The sequence below is a fragment of the Pseudorca crassidens genome, chromosome 9 (genome assembly GCF_039906515.1).
Source record: "Pseudorca crassidens isolate mPseCra1 chromosome 9, mPseCra1.hap1, whole genome shotgun sequence".
NCBI lineage: Eukaryota > Metazoa > Chordata > Mammalia > Artiodactyla > Delphinidae > Pseudorca > Pseudorca crassidens.
In genome coordinates, this window is record NC_090304.1 from 79,181,485 (window position 1) to 79,200,160 (window position 18,676).

The following is an 18,676-nucleotide window of genomic DNA, read 5'->3' on the forward strand; positions in this document are numbered from 1 at the left end:
TGTATCTGTGGGGAGAAAGGTGATCTCCGCGTCTTACTCTTCCGCCATCTTCAAGGTCCCCCCCACTCTGCTTCTTAAGAAATAGAAATATTTGGCTCAAAATGCTCCATGCAGATAATGTTCAAAGTCCTCCCTAACATTTCTGCTAAATCTGTGGGACTCATCTTGTCTTAGACAGAATCAGAATCTGTTCAGGCTCTGGAACCTATCATAGACCTAAGTTAGCCACAACTGTTCAGAATTATCCTAGCTTCAGATAAATAATAACTCCCTTTCTTTGATTTCAATATTTAAAAATCACAAAAAAGTCTTCTAAGCACATAAAATTAAAAGTATTACCTATTATAATTTTTATATTGTCCCATTATAGCTTTTCCAGATTCTTGGTACTCACCACCTTCCCCCATGGTGCTTGGCTGTCCTCTCTTCAAATGTCCCCTCTGCTCTTTCCACAAACACAGATCCCCACTCTTTTTATTTCTAGGCAGTTATTGTTGTCCTTATATCATAGGCACTGACTCATAGTCACGATTTAGGCACTGAAACATAGTACGAAATATTACACACAGAAGACAATCCCATATGAGATTTTAGACATGTCTTTTTCTGCAGAAAGAATTGATTCTCAAATTTGATGGGACTAAGCTGGACACAAGTCATCCCTGAGATCTTCACTGAGAGGATTTAGCTGTGAATGTATCATCCCATGAGGATCTACTCGCAAACCATCACAACAGAAAAGAGAAAATGCCAGGCAAGTGCAACGTGAAAGCCTGCTCCTGAAGTGACATCCTCGATAGATACCGCAAAAGAGAAACAGGGGCGTAGAGCAGAACTGAGAGGAAAAGCAGACCCAGCTGTGGAGATTCAGAGACTCAGGTCTGAATCAGGCTTCCACCTAACACACACACAAAATTCGTGGTAGGAAAACACTGATTTATGTGGATATTTTGCAGATACTCAATTATGTTATATAAACCCTTCCAGAATTTGCCTTTTTCGTTAGAGAAATATGTCATGAAGTACTTTCATATCAGTACATGCAAAGATTGTATACTTTTCATCTTCTATTTAATATTACACTGTGTGGATTTAACAGTTCATATGGAGATTCAATTATTCATGTGTTTATCTTTTTAGTAAACTTTTAAATTTTACTCTGGATTATTTTTAGAATTGCAAAAAAGTTGAAAAAAAGATACAGAGATTTATCATATACACCCTCACGTAGTTTCTTTTTCCCCTAAAATTATCATCTTTTATTTTATGCAACATTTGTCAAAACTAGGAAATCAACATTGACTACTATTATCTCCAGATTTTTTAATTCCAAACTTTATTTAGATTGCACCAGTTTTCATATTAACATCCTTTTCCCATTCCAGGATCCCATCAAGGATGATCCTTTGTGCTCATTCCTCCTCTGGTTTGTGACAGTTTCTTTTCTTGATTTTCATGACCTTCACAGTTTTAAAATATACTGGCCAGGCCTTTTGTAAAATGATGCTCACTGTTGGGTTTTCTCATAATTAGACTGGGGTTATGTTTTCGAGAGGAGCAACACAAAGGTAAAACATTCTTCTCATCACATCCTATCAGAATTAAGAGGTATCCACCTGACATGACTGCTGATGTTAAGCATGATTACTTGGTTAAGGTCGTATTTGGAAGGTTTCTTTCCTGTAACGTTGATTTTTTCCCTCTTTTATTACTCTGTTTTATGGAATTGAGTCACTAAGTACTTCCTATCCTTAAAAGAGAGGTAGATTATGCTTTGCTTTCTGGGGCATGCATATATTAATTGGAATTCTTTTCATAAAATATTGTTGACAAAATTTTATACGATTTCTTGCGTTGCAGAGCACAGGCTCCGGGCGCGCAGGCTCAGCGGCCATGGCTCATGGGTCCAGCCGCTCCGCGGCACATGGGATCTTTCCAGACTGGGGCATGAACCCGTGTCCCCTGCATCGGCAGGCGGACTCTCAACCACTGCGCCACCAGGGAAGCCCATATATACTGTGCTTTTTAACAGTAAATAAAAATCATTAAATGAAAAAGTCTTTATGCAACTTAACTAAGAAAAAAGAGTGAAGGCACAAATTATTAATATCAGAAATGAAAGAGGAGACATTATGACAGATACTATGGACATTAAAAGGATAAATAGGAATGTTTTGAACAACTCTATGCAGATTTGGTATCCTGGAGAAAAAGTTAATTTCTTAAAAGAACCAATTTATCAAAATCCAAATAAGAAAAAAGAGACCATTTGAATAGTCCTACATCTATTAAGGAATTTGAGTCAAGGTTTAGAAACCTTCCAAAATAGAAATCACAAGGCTCAGATGGATCCACTGGTGAAATCTACCAAATTTTAATGAAGAAGCAATTCTCTGCTGCCTCTTCCAGAAGATAGAAGCAGAGGGAATATGTCCTAACTCGTTGTATGAAGCCAGCATTCAGTACCCAAAGACCAAAAACAGACAAAAAGATCACAAGAAATGAAAAGAACATATCAATAAATTTCACAAGCATAGATACAAAATTCCTCAGCAAAATATTATAAGATAGAATCCAACAATGTATAAAAGAAATTCTACACCATGACCAAGTGGGCTTTATCCCAGATATGCAAAGCTGGTTCAACATTCACAACAATTAATGTAACATATCACGTCAATAGTACAATGAAGAAAAAAATGATATGATTGTATCAACAGATGCAACAAAAGCATTTGACAAAATTCAGTACTCATTTATGGTAAAAAAAAAAAAAAACCTCTGCAAACAAGAAATAGAAAGAAACATCCTCAACTTGATAAAGACCATCTACAAAAACGTACAGCTAACATTATACTTAATTGTGAGAAACCAGAAGACTTCTGGTAAGATCAGGAAAAAAGCAAATGTGTTTTCTCTCACCACTCCTTTTCAACATTGTATTTGAAGTTGTATCTAATGAAATAAGGTGCGAAAAGTTTCTTCTGCTTTGGTTCTTCTGGAGCCAGGAGCTAAAGCCCCAACATACCGAGGGAGAGGAGGTTGAGGTGCCCAGCTGTTTGCTCCTGGCCCCTCACCTCTGCAGCAACAGCAAAGCAACATGGACTTCAGTCAACAGTGGAGCTGCTAATAGAGCTGCTATGTGGGAGTGTTTATGTGCAGGAGCAGGGGTTACAGAGAGAAAGATCTGGCTGAAATTCTACTCTCCCCTCACCAAGGGCTTCAGTCCTTTCTCTAAGCCTACGGCCAGTGTTTCCCATGTCACCTAGGAATCCATTCTCCTCCACCCTGATAGGTGTGACGGCCCTGGCCTGCCTGCTGAGCTTCTTGGTCACTATAACTCCATCCTCCAAAGCCTCTGTTTTATAAGGACACTCTTCTCAAATTTGTCCCAGAGCTTCAAAAAGGCAGATGCCTCACAGGAGGTGCTGCCCTGGCTAAGAGTCCTGAGGAGCTGGCTGGAGACCTGCAAACCCTGTTCTTTCCCTGGCTCTGAGCTGTGTTCATCCCACCACAATTCTCATTCAGTGGGAGGCTGAGGAAACCTGTTCACAGTCCCGCATCCATTCAGTCATAGCAAGACCATCCCACTCTGATTCAGGAGAGTCCACTGGCAACTATCAAAAGCTTATCTCGGGCTTCCCTGGTGGTGCAGTGATTGAGAGTCCGCCTGCCGATGCAGGGGACACGGGTTCGTGCCCTGGTCCGGAAGGATCCCATATGCCGCAGAATGGCTGGGCCCATGAGCCATGGCCGCTGAGCCTGCGCGTCCGGAGCCTGTGCGCTGCAACAGGAGAGGCCACAGCAGTGAGAGGCCCGTGTACCGCAAAAAAAAAAAAAAAAAGCTTATATCCACATATCCTTTTAACTCAGCAACATCATCTTGAACATTCTTTCCAATAGAAATTCTCAAAAACAAGGATATATGTACAAAAGAATGTATTATGCTGCATTTTCTTTTTTCTTTTTTTGTTTTTTTAAAGATATCTTTCTTTTTTTTAATATTTATTTACTTATTTGGTTGCTCCAGGTCTTAGTTGCGGCAGGCGGGCTCCTTAGTTGTGGCATGCGAACTCTTAGTTGCAGCATACATGTGGGATCTAGTTCCCTGACCAGGGATCGAACCCAGGGCCCCTGCATTGGGACCTTGGAGTCTTATCCACTGCGCCACCAGGGAAGTCCCTATGCTGCATTTTCAATAGCTAAATCAATAAATAGAAATCAATCAAAATTTCTGAAATGCTGGATATTTCTGAACAAAATATACTACATATTATTAACCTGTTACGTCAGTGACAATAGCTGGTAATTACTGACTTAGTCTATGATCTCTTGTATGTTTTCAACCAATGGATTTTTATTAATATTCTAAAAGAGCTGATTCCACATGACAACAAAAAAACACTGCAAAACAATTCACAATACTGAATGATATAAAATTAAAAATAGAAATTCACTGATGTCAGTCAAGCACACAGACAGTAAACTTAGAAGCCAAAATGTGAGTTTCTTACCTTTGCAATCAGAAATGTGTAGTAATATGATCAACTTATTGAGTTCCAGAACGTATCAATATATCTAGGGCATTCATTCTGTGGGTGGTCTTGAATAATAAACTTAAAATAGATAAAGGAGACTTATTTTTATGTTTGATAACTTTCTCAGCATATAACCTCATGATGGCTTCTTGACATGCCAACTTGGCCGGGCTAGACTACAAAGGGGGAAGTGAGGGCAGCAGCATGTTTGAGCATGCACACACCTCTGATTATTCAATCAGGCACTAAACTAATCCAAGTGATACCATGAAGCAGTTTTGCAGACGTAAGTCAAGTCTTTTATCGTGATTTTAAACTAGAGAGCTTACACTTATGTGTCTTCCTAGCTGCTGCTTGAGGGGCAGGCTCCTAATTAAACACACACTTACATGCCCAATGTCATCCTCTCCAGGGAACTCTGGGCTAGTGCTGTCTTTAAACTCTTCCACTGAGGAGGTCCAGAGTGTCAGTGTCTCCTGAAGAGGAAACTGTACATTTGCATCTGGTACTCTGATTTTAGTGACTGCTGCAATATGTAAAATATAGAAAAACAGAGAAATAAAATAAAATCACTTTCATGTCAGCATTCCCAAAACCACTTTATGACTAATTGGGAACACAAATTATTATTGTAGTAATTAACCTATATTGCCATACTTCACTTAGAAAAGAAGGGTGCTAGGGAAATCGGTTAAGAATTGAAAAATAATGACCTTGGGAATGCTTGTAACAATTGTGGTCCCCCATGAGAGAGAGGTTGTGCTTTTGCAGTTCAAGGTCATTTTTAAATCATGTTCATAAACATTTAGGAGCATCAACCACTGGAAACATATATATATATGGTACAATGTATCCTGGAAGACTTCAAGACAGGGTCATGATTCTCACTCCTTCCAAAAACTCTGCATTCTCAAGTTGATTGTTCAGTGAGAAATATATCAGGAAAGGAAGCGAAGGGTATGTGTTATTTCTTCAAAATGTTTCTTTGTCCTAGTTTTCCCATTGTGGTTATTGTTGTTTCTGTTTTGTTCCAAAGCAACCTATTGTCCCAAAGGGGTCTCTGTGCTGGGGCCTTTCTCTACTGTCCCCCTGAGCTGGGTTGGGGAGCACCAGGCAGAGAATCTCCTGTCCTGTTGTTGCTGGGAGACACTGGGGAGCTTGATCAGATCTCCAAGTTTTCCAAGACATTTGCTAAACTCTCTAAGTGATGAAATAATCTTTCCAACTTCTTTGGTAAGTTAAAAATAAAAATCCATGATATCTAGAAACACATATGAAGGCCCATTTGAGGGTGGCTTTGTGGTATAATCAGTGGTTCTTGGTGAGAAGATGTTTGCAGAGATGGGTTTGTGAAGATTATCCAAGGTGTTAAAGCAGTCTTGTCCTAGGTTTCAGGAAATCTCATCATCCATATTAACCCTATTAGAAGACTGGTGAAATGCAATCACTTGGAAAAAGCGGGTGTGGTTCGGAGCTCAATGTAAGGACACTAAAGGAGCCAAACTCATTCTTCTCCAGAACTGAGAGCCAGTGTTTGGAGCTCACCTGGCTCTGGAGACTTCTGAGAGCTACCACCACCACCCTCGGAAGCCTTGATCCCCGAGCGGACATTGCCTTATTACTTCTCCAGTGAGGATTGTTTCTACAGCACTTTCAGTGAGTACACAATTCACCATAGAGCAGTTCATGGGACTCTCCTGAGGGGAAAAAAACACAATTTCCTAATGTTAACAGAAAATTGAGGCTGTTTCATTGAAATAATCTTGTGTGCCAACTTAGTGAAATGACTGCATTTCTGTATTGCCATCTTGTCTTGGCACACATGTTGGAATTAATATGGTGATTAGTTCTAGTTATCTGATTTTGTTCATCTCTTAGTTATTCCTATGCATTACAAAGACTCAGAAAGTGGTTGTCTGATATCTTATCAGTTTGTGTTTGATGTAGAGCCTAAAAATAATGTTTGGGACTATTTGACTTCAGGTGCAGTACCTACTACAGTCTACTTTAAAAGTGGAGTGTGCCTGTATACACAGGAGACATAATATTCTACACAACAGAACTAGGTAATGCATGCAATAATCTGGGAGAAAATATTGTTTTAAAGTGAAGTAAACTTTGTCTCTTCCTAAATGTGAGTTATTCTGACTGAAATTTTAAAGAAATTAAGAAATGATTGGGCAAGAGAAAAGTGACACTTGTGTACATAAAGAAATATAAGAAAGTTGAGGAACCTCTGTACTTAACTAGTACAGACACTAGGACCCAATAATTTAGCAAAATCAGTTTTAAAAAGCATGATTTGTTTTTTGGCGCTGATTATTACCATTACATGCAAACTGCATCTTACCAAAAGGTGAAAGGGGTGCTTGATAACAGTCTTTTTTTTTTTTTTTTGCGGCCTCTCCTGTTGCAGAGCACAGGCTCCGGACGCGCAGGCTCAGCGGCCATGGCTCACGGGCCCAGCCGCTCCGCGGCATGTGGGATCTTCCCGGACCAGGGCACGAACCCGTGTCCCCTGCATTGGCAGGCGGACTCTCAACCACTGCGCCACCAGGGAAGCCCCTTGATAACAGTTTTAAAGACTGAGAAGATATAACCATTCTCTTTCATTTTTGGTTTGATTGATGAGTGTGGTACAGATAAGACAGGAAGGCAAACTCCACGGATTAGTATATCCATGTTAAGTTGTTTCTGGTTAGAATAGGATCCAATCTGACAATGTTTAGGTTCCTCTTCATTATCTCTGAGTTATTCAGAAAGTGTTTTGCAAAGAAAAAAACTGTTTGTGGATCTAGATTCAGAATGAGATAAAAAAGGACATGCAAAGAAAAATGCCTGACAATTATACGAAATAATAAAAACACAAGCTTAGTCAAGTATGCGGCGCTAAATCAATGACTGGCATTGAGCATCACGATTGATTGTTTAGGGCAATCAGGACCCACCACACAGAGCTATAAATTAGGTCAAACTCCTGAGGCTCATGTTGTCTAGAGGAAAATAAGATCTCAACAAACCTGAGGTTCTCCTTTAGGTAGGGAAAGAGGGCAAGAAGTTGTGTTGGGTGGCAGCTGAGAAAATTTTCTGCAGCTCTTGAGAGTTCTCTTTGTGTCTCACTTTTCCATTTCTGTCAAATGAAAAATCCTTCGTAAAGCAGTGTATTATTCAGTGACAATCTGTGTCTGATATTCCTTGGGCCTTTTTTGTCTTTGGGGAAGAGGAATAAACTCCTGATTTCCTTCCCTCAGAAAAATGGACTCAGACATCCCAGAAGCCTTCCAGAAAGAGCTCACCTGTCTCGTGTGCCTGAATTACCTTCTAGACCCACTCAACATAGGCTGTGGACACAGCTTCTGTAGGTCCTGTCTCTGTCTTTTCTGGGAGCAAGCTGAAGACCCTGCCAGTTGCCCAGTGTGCAGACAACAATCAGAGCAGACAAACCTCAAAACCAATTTTCTTCTGAAGAATCTGGTGTCCATTGCCAGAAAAGCAAATCTTGGGCAATTCCTGAACTCTGAGGAACATATGTGTGGGACCCATAAGGAGACAAAGAAGATCTTCTGTGAAGCCAACAAGAGCTTGCTCTGTTTGGTCTGCTCTCAAAGTCAGGAGCACAGGGCTCACAGGCACTGTTCCACTGAAGAGGCTGCTGAGGAATGCTGGGTGAGTGATGTCTGTGTGAGCACTTAGAGAGCTGGAGGATGGTACAGCCAAGAGATTAAAAGGATATTACAATCAGGACTTCCCTGGTGGCACAGTAGTTAAGACTCCATGCTCCCAATGAAGGGGACCCAGGTTCAATCCCTGGTCAGCGAACTAGATCCCACATGCATGCAAAGAGTGTACATGACAGAACTAAGTAGCCAGTGAGCCACAACTAAGACCTGTCACAACGAAATAAGTAAATTAAATATTTTTTAAAAAAGGATATTATGATCATAATGATGATTAAACCCTCTCTTTACTGAGTGCCAGGTACAGACTTAGGTAGCAGTGACAAAGCTATGAAGAAAATGCTGCAGCAAACCTGCCTTTATAGAACTTGTATCCAATGGCTGGGTGATAAAGTTAATTGAAATTCTTTGGGTGATACATTATTATGCTCAAGGCTCTATAAAGCCTTCATTTTGAGAGAGTCTTTGGCTCTAAAATCTACAAGTGCAAAAAGTGTTTTCCATTGGATACAGATTTCCTGACTCTGGACAAAGAAGGAAGATGCAGTACATTGGAATCAGCAGGCAGCGAGCATCACTACATCCAAATTCTGCTGCAAGATGCCAAACTACCTGAAAATTAGCCATACTCAGGAAAATCCTGTTCCTTTCCCTAGATCTAAGATTCCCTGATGGTGTGTGGTTCTGTAGTGTGGAATCTTCTAAAACTGATCCATAGCGAGCAAGAATAGGGGAATGTGGTGATCTGTTCCGGTACTTCCAGTCTTCCTCTAGGTCCTGTACCTGACATCCCTGGGTACACTCCATCGTCTGGGGTCTGAAACCTCAATCTATTTGCTTTTCTGGTGTTAAAATTCAATTATTTTACAGGAGAAGCTGGCAAATGAAATGAGATCTTTATGGGAAAAGATCCAATAAATTGAAAGAAGTTTCAAGAAAAATGGCAGAGGAACTGACCCTTGGATGGTAAGTTGGGAATGTATTTCTCTTTGAAACAAGTTGAGGCAGACATGCTAGAAAGTTATCCCTGAATAATTTGAGGTGAAATCATCATGTGCCATGAAATTCTGAGAATGGGTTGAACACCATTTAAAAACATTGTCTATGTACCATTTGAACCCACAAAACCCGCCTCTTGGGTTTTTTAGAATCTAATGGATCAGTAACCACAACAAAAGTCCACTAGAAGAATGTGCCACAAGTGCTAAGGTGGAGGCACATGGAGTGATGTGGACGATTCCACGCCCATGATTCGGGATCCCAGGGAAAATTTCTCATGTTTAAGATCAATCCCACGTCTGAAGATCAAGTGGGTGTTTAAAAATCCGTGGGTTATTTCAGGCACAGATTTCTGTAAGTCATACATTCCAGAAAGTAAAGGGCATATCATTGGGAACCACAAGTACTTCAGTCTGATTAGTACATGAGCCCAGGTGATACAAAGGAGACATGAACAGGAATTTAAGGGGTGTGCCTGTCATCGTGAAAAGCGACAGCTCACTAGCTAGAGAGTGATATTAGTTCAAGTAGGAGAAAATGTGACATGTGAAAGAAAAACCTCAGGGAGAAAAGGAACAAGGAGAAAGACAGAGATGGAGAGTGAGAGAGTGAATCCATCAATACTGAGAGGGAATATGCAATGGAATGAGGATGAATGACCTTCCAAACAATATGGGAAGGAGGCTGTGGCCTTAGAGGGAGGACAGAACCTGTTTATAGAAAAAAGGAGGGCAGAAAGAAAGGGCTATGGGCATTGGCACCTGTTTGAGGGCAGTAGGTGAGATTCTTAGGAAGATCTTTCCTGAGGATACTAACCCTGAGAGTAAAATGGAACATGGCTGCTCAGAGAGAAACTCGGGCTGTGGAGTTGGGGAGGATTGAGATGAGAAACGAATTTACTTATTAACATTGAGATGTGGATATTGTATATGATGTATGAATCACCCATACATTTCAATTGCTTGCATGGGGTCTTTCAGTTTTGAAAGCAGGCATATGAAAGAAATGATCCATGAAAAGATTTTCTCCAGATGTTTCAGGAACTCATGAATTTGATGAAAGTGGTTTGAGGAAAGGGTGGCTTTGGCTCTTGATGTAGTTAAAAACAATGAAAAATAAGTGAGGGAAAGAGGAATACATTGATTTCTTAGAAGATACGAATTTGGGATGGATGTAGCTTCTTGGGAGAGAACATGAATCAGAGCAAACTAAATGCGGTTGAAATCCATCTCACAACAGTTCTACGTGTATCGATATGGAGACATGATTAGGAAAACTTATCAGATGGTAACTCCATTTCTTCAGCAGGAAGAAAATTACTACTTAGGGAGTATTATAAAAGAAAGCCAAAAGATTTGTAAGCAAATCAGAAAAAGACAAGAGGAAATGAGTGGAAAGAAGACAGACCTCAAAGTAATATACAAAGAGCTCATGAAAATGTCCTATAAACCAGATGTGGAGCTGCTCCAGGTAAGAACTGAGGATTGAAAATATTTTATCTGAAGCTCACAACTTCAATGACCATTAAATGGTACCAGGGGGATATTTATTCATCTCTTGCATCCTAAGGTGGGAGTCTCTCCTAGTTGGAAATATTATAGATGAAATGCAACTCATCCAAACCATGATTGAACAAGCTTTACAGAATTGTTATTATGGAGACTCCCCAGGAATATTCCCTTCTCAAATCTCCTTTTGTAGCTTGCTTCTGTCAAAACCAGAAAGGAGCAACTTATGTATTGTCATTCAGTTTTTTGATCTCCAGCTGGGCAATGGGAGAAACTTGTCAAAAGCTCATATATTTCCACCTCCTGTTGGGATATCCTAGGTTTGAGTTGCCTTTTTGGAGGGGCATATTACCCTTTTGGACAAGCCCTAGGAAAGACGAATTTACAGAGAGCTGAGGGTTGCAGCAATGCACAATCACTACCTTTGTCCTTTCTCTCTCTCTCACTCTCTCTCTCTTGCTCTTTCTCTTTCACCCTCAGGTTTGTTAATTTATGAAGAATTTAGATTCTTTCAACACATCGTGCCAGAATTTTCTTTAGGGAGAAAAAGGAAAACGGATTTTCCAGACTGTTTTCTTGTGGTGGTGATTAGATCTCTTCTGAAGTTTTCCCCAAACCAAATCCTGGTTGGCTATTTATGAAAAAGTCTAATCTTATACTTTTTAATTTTATTTTTGACAGGAATTGGGAGACAAAGTGAAATGGCAAGTCTAATCTTGTGATGCTGACCAGGGCACTGTGAAAGAGATCAAGCTGCATTTAACAAAGGGAACACATAACTTACTAGATAATACTACATTGCTTGTGTGTGCATGTGTGGTGCCTGTTTTGCTGAGTATGATTTCCTGTTCCGTTTGAGTCAGAACTTAGCATCAGAAGTTTGCTCCTGTGGCTTAGAGAGGTATGTGCTGCAGAGCTCAATGCAGAAGTTTCTAAAAGGCCAGTTTTTTTCTGATTTAAATTTCAAAATCATAAACACACTGAAGTGCAAGGACTAGTACTTCCCAGGCATTAGATGAGAGAGGCAGGTATCTCCGAGAAATGGGGGTGAAATCACGTCGTGAATCAAAGTGAGAAAAAAGTTCCTAAGAATGGCATGATCCCATCCCATGATTGTGGAGAAAAGGATTTTGATAAGAGAGTTGAGCTGAAGGATGCTGACTTTTTCTTAAAGGCTGTGGTTAAGAAGTCCTGGCCAGCAGAAAGTTTAACCACATCTTCCTCCTTACAGGAGCGAGTCAGCACAGCTGCACATGCCTCAGCCTCTGCTGCCAGAACTCCGTGCAAGACCCATCACTGGGCTGATGGACTGGCTCAACCGCTTCCGAGGTGAGTGTCACCCCATCGGTGTGTCCACCCTGCAAGGTCCTTCAATAATGTTTCCACAGACAATCTTTCCCTCTTCATCTCTCACCTTGTATAGAACAGCCTGCAAATAGGCATGTATAGACATGTGCAGTCACAGGGTCATTAAAATCCTTACAAAATACATGCAGGCTGGTGCAGGGATAGATGTGATTCAGGCCTTATAAATTACTTATAAATCTGATAAATAATTTTTATAATGAAAAAAAGGACATGATCCAAAAATGGCTCCTTGAGCCCTAGAAATAGCATCACATACAGTGTCAGTTGTTCACTGAATTCTAGAAAACAGGTTATTAATCCAGGATATTCCAATTTCAGGGTCTAAGTGCAGTTACTTAGAGGTCAAAAACATTTTTGCTTGAAAGTTTCTTGGCAATTGAATGTATGATGTGTTTTTTTTCCATTGATATAATCAGAAAAAAATATATAAGCTACAAAAATTAGATGCAGAGACCAGGATTTGTGAACAACAACAAGGAAGCAAATCGGTGGTTGATGAGCCACATAGAGCTTCATGATCAACCTAACTCTGGAGGGTAACGTAGCAGGAAGTGGAAGACTAGGCCTCACGTTGGAACCACATATCAAAGGCGGAAATTCCTACAAGGAAACCACTTTTAAGAAGCCATCCTTAGGCTTTGTTTCTGCAGTGTCCATTTGCTAACTTAACTGAGATGCTAGAATGATCACCAGTTCTCTACTCCACAATGTATTTTTTTTACCTGAGCAGTGGTAGTGGAGGTGGAGGTGAGTTATATTGTCATGGTCTTGGAGGTGATCAGTGCCTGGTGTCCAGTCTTTTAGATGTCAGGAAAAGTACCCAGCCAGAAGTAGCCATGACCTCCCTATCCTGTATAATCTCTGAATTTTTAGAAAGTGTTTTCCATGCTAACTAGTTATCTGTTTCCTCAGCAGATATCCTGGCAACATTTGAATCCAATGTTTCCAGTTAGAACTGCACTTCTAATAACCTTAAGGTTTTTTTTTTTTCTCCCAGTGAGACCCTAAGTGGACCCTCTTCTCTCATAGACATAATTTTATTTTTAACATTGATTTTGACTGCAGTATTCTCTCATCTCTCCACAGTAACAATTTCATTCCATAATGAAGTAAGCAGACAGCACATCAGGCTGTTTGATGATGCAAGAAGTTTGCAGTATGAGCGTGACAGCCTCTATGTGTCTTTGGATGGCAGAACATCGCAGTATTTTGCTGCATGGGGATCCCGGGGCTTCACCTCTGACAAACAGTACTGGCAGGTGGATGTGGACAGCTCTTGGGACTGGGCTGTAGGCATCTGTAAGGATCCCTGGACAAGGAAGGATGACGGCGTACTGAAGGAATCCAACAGGGACAACTTTCTCCTTGTGTGTGTGAAGGAGGGTCATCATTACCGTCTCTGGACCACCATCCCGAACACTCCTCTGTACACAGAGAAACCTCAGGGCAGGGTTGGCGTGTTCCTTGATTTTGACAGTGGGAGTATGGGTTTTGTGGACGTTGCCAGGCGCTCCCTCCTTTGGAGGTACGAGGATGGCCTGTTCACTTTCCCTGTCAGGCCTTTCATTTGCACTGGCCACACGTGAGGAGGGCTAAGTCAGGACCCGGACTGGATGCTCAGGACTCCTTCTCTGAGGGAACCCTTCTCAGCTGCAGCAAATCAAGGTTACTTCATTGTCTTTAGGCTCTTTCTACTGTAATGGAACCTCCTTTTACTGCTATTTGTTATAAAGATAGTGTCAAATGCAAACTTTTGTTGGTGTCTTCCATCTTCCTGACAATAAAACCTTGCCTTATAGACGTTTGTCTGGAATATGTGACGTGGCTGTTCACCTGTGTTGTGAGCTTGCTCAACTCACCAAAGTGTGGGCGTGTGCTTCCCACTTCCTGATACCAGTACAGGAACCCAGGGCTTACACAGCATGGACAGACCTGGTCACCAACCAGACCCACGTCAGCCCCCAACTTTCTCCTCCTTCCTCATGATCTACTCTGTCCTACACATCAATTCACCCTCAGGGTGAAAACCGATTTGACAGAGAAATCTCCACTGGCCCTGGAGACGGGGATAAGTCTTCCTTTCTTAGAGAACCCAGAATTTGCAGGTCCCTTACTTTTACAATAATATAAGGGAAAAGACCTAAAGAAAGGAAGTGCCTCATGAGGGGCACTGAACAAATCTTTGCCTGAATAAATTAATAGACAAAACAATTAGCTTATTGGAAAGGAGCTTTGCAATAAACATTAGGGACTAGAATCTAAAAGTTTAAATTTTCAGGATTTGAAAGTGGATGTCAAAAACTGATTAGATTACACACATTGAGCTTGAGCCCAATTGATTTTTAATTATCTTGAAAAAGTGCATCTGTGTGTTGGAGGCTCTGTTAGTGTAGATACTAGAATTGTGAGGGTGACTGTGTTTATTGCAATCATGGTGGTGTTATGTTATTGTTTTATATTATTTTAATTTAACTTAGGATCATCACCTAGGCCACGAAGGATGAGATGGTAGGACAGGGAACATTGTCTGTTCCCATTTTGCCATCATACAATAGAGCATTGGTTTTTTTTTGTTTTGTTTTGTTTCTGTTTTTGTTTTCTGCGGTACGCGGGCCCCTCACCGCTGTGGCCCCTCCCGTTGCGGAGCACAGGCTCCAGACGCACGGGCTCAGCGGCCATGGCTCACGGGCCCAGCCGCTCCGTGGCATGCGGGATCCTCCCAGACCGGGGCACGAACCCGCGTTCCCTGCACCGGCAGGAGGACTCTCAACCACTGCGCCACCAGGGAAGCCCCAGAGCATTGGTTTTTGATGTAAATGTTGCTGTCCCACACTGAATTGTATATTCACCATTGTAATTCCACCACTAAATCTACTTCCTGAATATATTATGATGTTTTTCAATACTGGTTAATTAAATTTACTATCCAGCTTACGTTATAAAACTTACTGCATCCTAGGGCTTCCCTGGTGGCGCAGTGGTTAAGAGTCCACCTGCTGATGCAGGGGATACGGGTTTGTGCCCCGGTCCGGGAAGATCCCACATGCCGCGGAGCGGCTGGGCCCGTGAGCCATGGCCGCGGAGCCTGCGCATCCGGAGCCTGTGCTCCGCAACGGGAGAGTCCACAACAGTGAGAGGCCCGCGTACTAAAAAAAAAAAAAACCTTACTGCAACCCAGTAGCAAGAGCTTCCTGTATTATCTGACATTTGAAATAAAAAGAATCATGTCTTTGGCACTAATTTTACAAATTTCATGTTGAGCAAAGAAGCAAATGGTATAATTTGCAACATGGTTTTCCAAATACGTTCAACATTTCAGCCAAGGATCGAACTTGCATCCCCTGAGTTGGAAGGAGGATTCTTAACCACTGGACCACCAGGGAGGTCCCTATTTTATTTTATTTTATTTTATTTTCTGTATGCGGGCCTCTCACTGTTGTGGCCTCTCCCGTTGTGGAGCACAGGCTCCGCACGTGCAGGCTCAGCGGCCATGGCTCACGGGTCCAGCCGCTCCGCGGCATGTGGGATCTTCCCGGACCGGGGCACGAACCCGTGTCCCCTGCATCGGCAGGCAGACTCTCAACCACTGCGCCACCAGGGAAGCCCCCCTATTTTATTTTTTGATGGTTCCCGAAAGTTATTTTACTTTGAATATACAGGAAAAGAAATCCACAAACGAGAAGCTATGTTCTATGGCTATGTCTTTTCAACAATGTTTTGCATTTACAAAATTTATTTTTTCCTGATTAAAAGCACCAGCTGAAGATACAGGCTGCTAAAAAGATAAGACATTGGGCTTCCCTGGTGGCGCAGTGGTTGAGAGTCCGCCTGCCGATGCAGGGGACTCGGGTTCGTGCCCTGGTCCGGGAAGATCCCACATGCCGTGGAGCGGCTGGGCCCGTGAGCCATGGCCGCTGAGCCTGTGCGTCCGGAGCCTGTGCTCCGCAACGGGAGAGGCCACAACAGTGAGAGGCCCGCGTACCACACACACACACAATATATGTGTGTGTATATATATATATATATATATAGGACATTACAAACCCATTAAAAGAAGTATGCCAAACATGCTTATTAAAAACCCTTTAAGGAAACAAAGACAACGCAACCAACAAATTTACCCACTGCGCCCAGTGGCCCTTTCCGATTTCCCTGCCTGCGTTCCCAATAACTGGAACTGGGAGTGCTTACCCCAGTGGGAGGACCCTGGCCTCACCCACGGGCAACTGTGAGGACCCAACAGGGTAAGGCAGCTAGGCATCTGTGAGGGAACCTGGCACCCCTGGACCTGCGCCCCCAGAACCTTAGACCCTGAGGGCCCCACTGCCGATAGGACGAAGTGGGAGGCGCACACGAGGGGTCTGACCAGCTTTCAATAATTTACCTGCCAACAGGAATCTTTCTGCTACCCCCTCACACCCCTTTGTGCTTAAAGTTTGGACCTTTATTTATCTGGTTTTTGTAGACACTTAGCTGTATGACACTAGCTGTAATGTTTCCCTGGGGCCTCCCTTGCTGGCTGTCTTAAGTTCTTATGATTAAGAAACTGTGAGGCTCTGAATTTGGACTCACAGGAAGGTATTTACAACAGCTTTATGTAATGGAAAGATGCTGCAGTGAAGGGGAGGGTCAAAGCCCGCACGCACACATGCATGCACGTACACACGGGTTGGCTTCCATAAAGCTAGAGTGGAATATTAAATATCAAGTACTGAATTTTTAACTGTACACTTAAGAACTTATCCTTAACTTTACATATAGATAACAGAGTGGTCACTAAACGCACCTTAACATCAGGACAGACGGTAAGTTTTGAGGTTCTTATTTCAACTGTTCTATGTACAAAATGCCCTAGAAGCAAAGAAAGGCTTCAAGAAATACGCAGAAACAAACATGATGTAAAGTGCGACTGGCCTCCTCATAGCGTCCCTGGAAGACGAAGAGCCTAAGCACTTGGAAAGCTGCCGTTAGCCGGCAGTGCGAGCTGACAGGGAAGCTGTGGTCTGCACTGATCCTCTCCGACAAACTGAATAGTACCTCTTGGTGTCTACGTCCTTCCCTTATATACACACTCACCAGGTTGGTCACCATGAAGGCCCACAGCTCCTGGTGACTGGTGAGCCGCAAAGCTGTGGTGAACTGGGCTTTAGCATTGTCCATGCAGTTGACACAGACACAATACAAGCCCGGCAGTGTATGCTGAGTGGTTGGAGCAGAGCCAGGGGGGTTGCTGGCACAGCTGACAGACCTGGGACACCCTCTGCATGCAGTGGCCTTATGTCCTGTCACGAGCCTGCACGTGATGATGTGCTCAAGCAGGATTACTTGGAAGGAGGACAGGATGGGGCTGCAGTAGAGCACCTGGAGCTTCTCCAGCTACATGAGGGCCTGGTCTGTGGACTTCTGCACTTTCTCTAAGTAGCCGGCTTGCATGGAGTGCATCACAGTCACCAGGTAGACAAGCAAGCACATGTGTCCCTTGGGCAGCCAGTGGAAGAGGTTGGCGTGGTTGCTGGGCACTATCTTCTCATGTGCAGTATGGAGATGGTGTGGATGCACTGCGGCAGCCGCTTCGGGCATAGCTTCACGTGCTTTACCTGACCAGCACCCAGGTAGTGGGTAACCTGGAGCACCAGGAAGAAGACACACAGAGACTCCTTCTGGATAGGGTTCCCATGCCAGTTCTCAACTATCTGTCCACAGAGAGTCAGCAATGGGTGGACTTCCTGCAACTTACACTGCATCAGCTGCAGCATCCCTTTGCTGAGCAGGACCAGTGGCCGTGTGTACTCAGATCCCACCACATGGAGTGTTCTCGGCCTCCACACTCAGGAGGTTGCAGGCTGACACCAAGTCCTCTTGGTCCTTGGGCCTCATTTGTCTTGGGGGAAGAGGAATAAACTCCTGATTTCCCTCCCTTAGAAAAATGGACTCAGACATCCCAGGAGCCTTCCAGAAAGAGCTCACCTGCCTCGTGTGCCTGAATTACCTTCTAGACCCACTCACCATAGGCTGTGGACACAGCTTCTGTAGGTCCTGTCTTTGTCTTTTCTGGGAGCAAGCTGAAGACCCTGCCAGTTGCCCAGTGTGCAGACAACGATCAGAGCAGACAAACCTCAAAACCAATTTTCTTCTGAAGAATCTGGTGTCCATTGTCAGAAAAGCAAATCTCGGGCAATTCCTGAACTCTAAGGAACATACGTGTGGGACCCATAAGGAGACAAAGAAGATCTTCTGTGAAGCCAACAAGAGCTTGCTCTGTTTGGTCTACTCTCAAAGTCAGGAGCACAGGGCTCACAGACACCATTCCACTGAAGAGGCTGCTGAGGAATGCTGGGTGAGTGATGTCTGTGCAAGCACTTAGAGAGCTGGAGGATGGTACAGCCAAGAGATTAAAAGGATATTACAATCAGGACTTCCCTGGTGGCACAGTGGTTAAGACTCCATGCTCCCAATGAAGGGGGCCCAGCTTCGATCCCTGGTCAGGGAACTAGGTCCCACACGCATGCCCCAAATAAGAGTGGGCATGCCACAACTAAGGACCCAGCGAGCCACAACTAAGACCTGTCACAACAAAATAAGTAAA

At 42.9% G+C, this 18,676-nt stretch overlaps 1 protein-coding gene and 1 pseudogene across 1 annotated transcript; one reads left to right on the forward strand and one right to left on the reverse strand.

Moving 5' to 3' along the window:
• Positions 1–6,059: 6,059 nt before the first annotated feature.
• LOC137231160 (tripartite motif-containing protein 43-like) lies at positions 6,060–13,676 on the forward strand. Its single transcript, XM_067751692.1, is given in 7 exon segments — positions 6,060–6,194; positions 7,790–8,204; positions 9,086–9,181; positions 10,454–10,684; positions 11,404–11,426; positions 11,954–12,051; positions 13,177–13,676. Coding segments are annotated over 6 exon segments (1,359 nt in total). The 5' UTR covers positions 6,060–6,194; positions 7,790–7,793.
• Positions 13,677–16,941: 3,265 nt separating this feature from the next.
• On the reverse strand, positions 16,942–17,967 carry LOC137231161 (MAU2 chromatid cohesion factor homolog pseudogene; annotated as a pseudogene).
• Between the last annotated feature and the right edge of the window lie 709 nt (positions 17,968–18,676).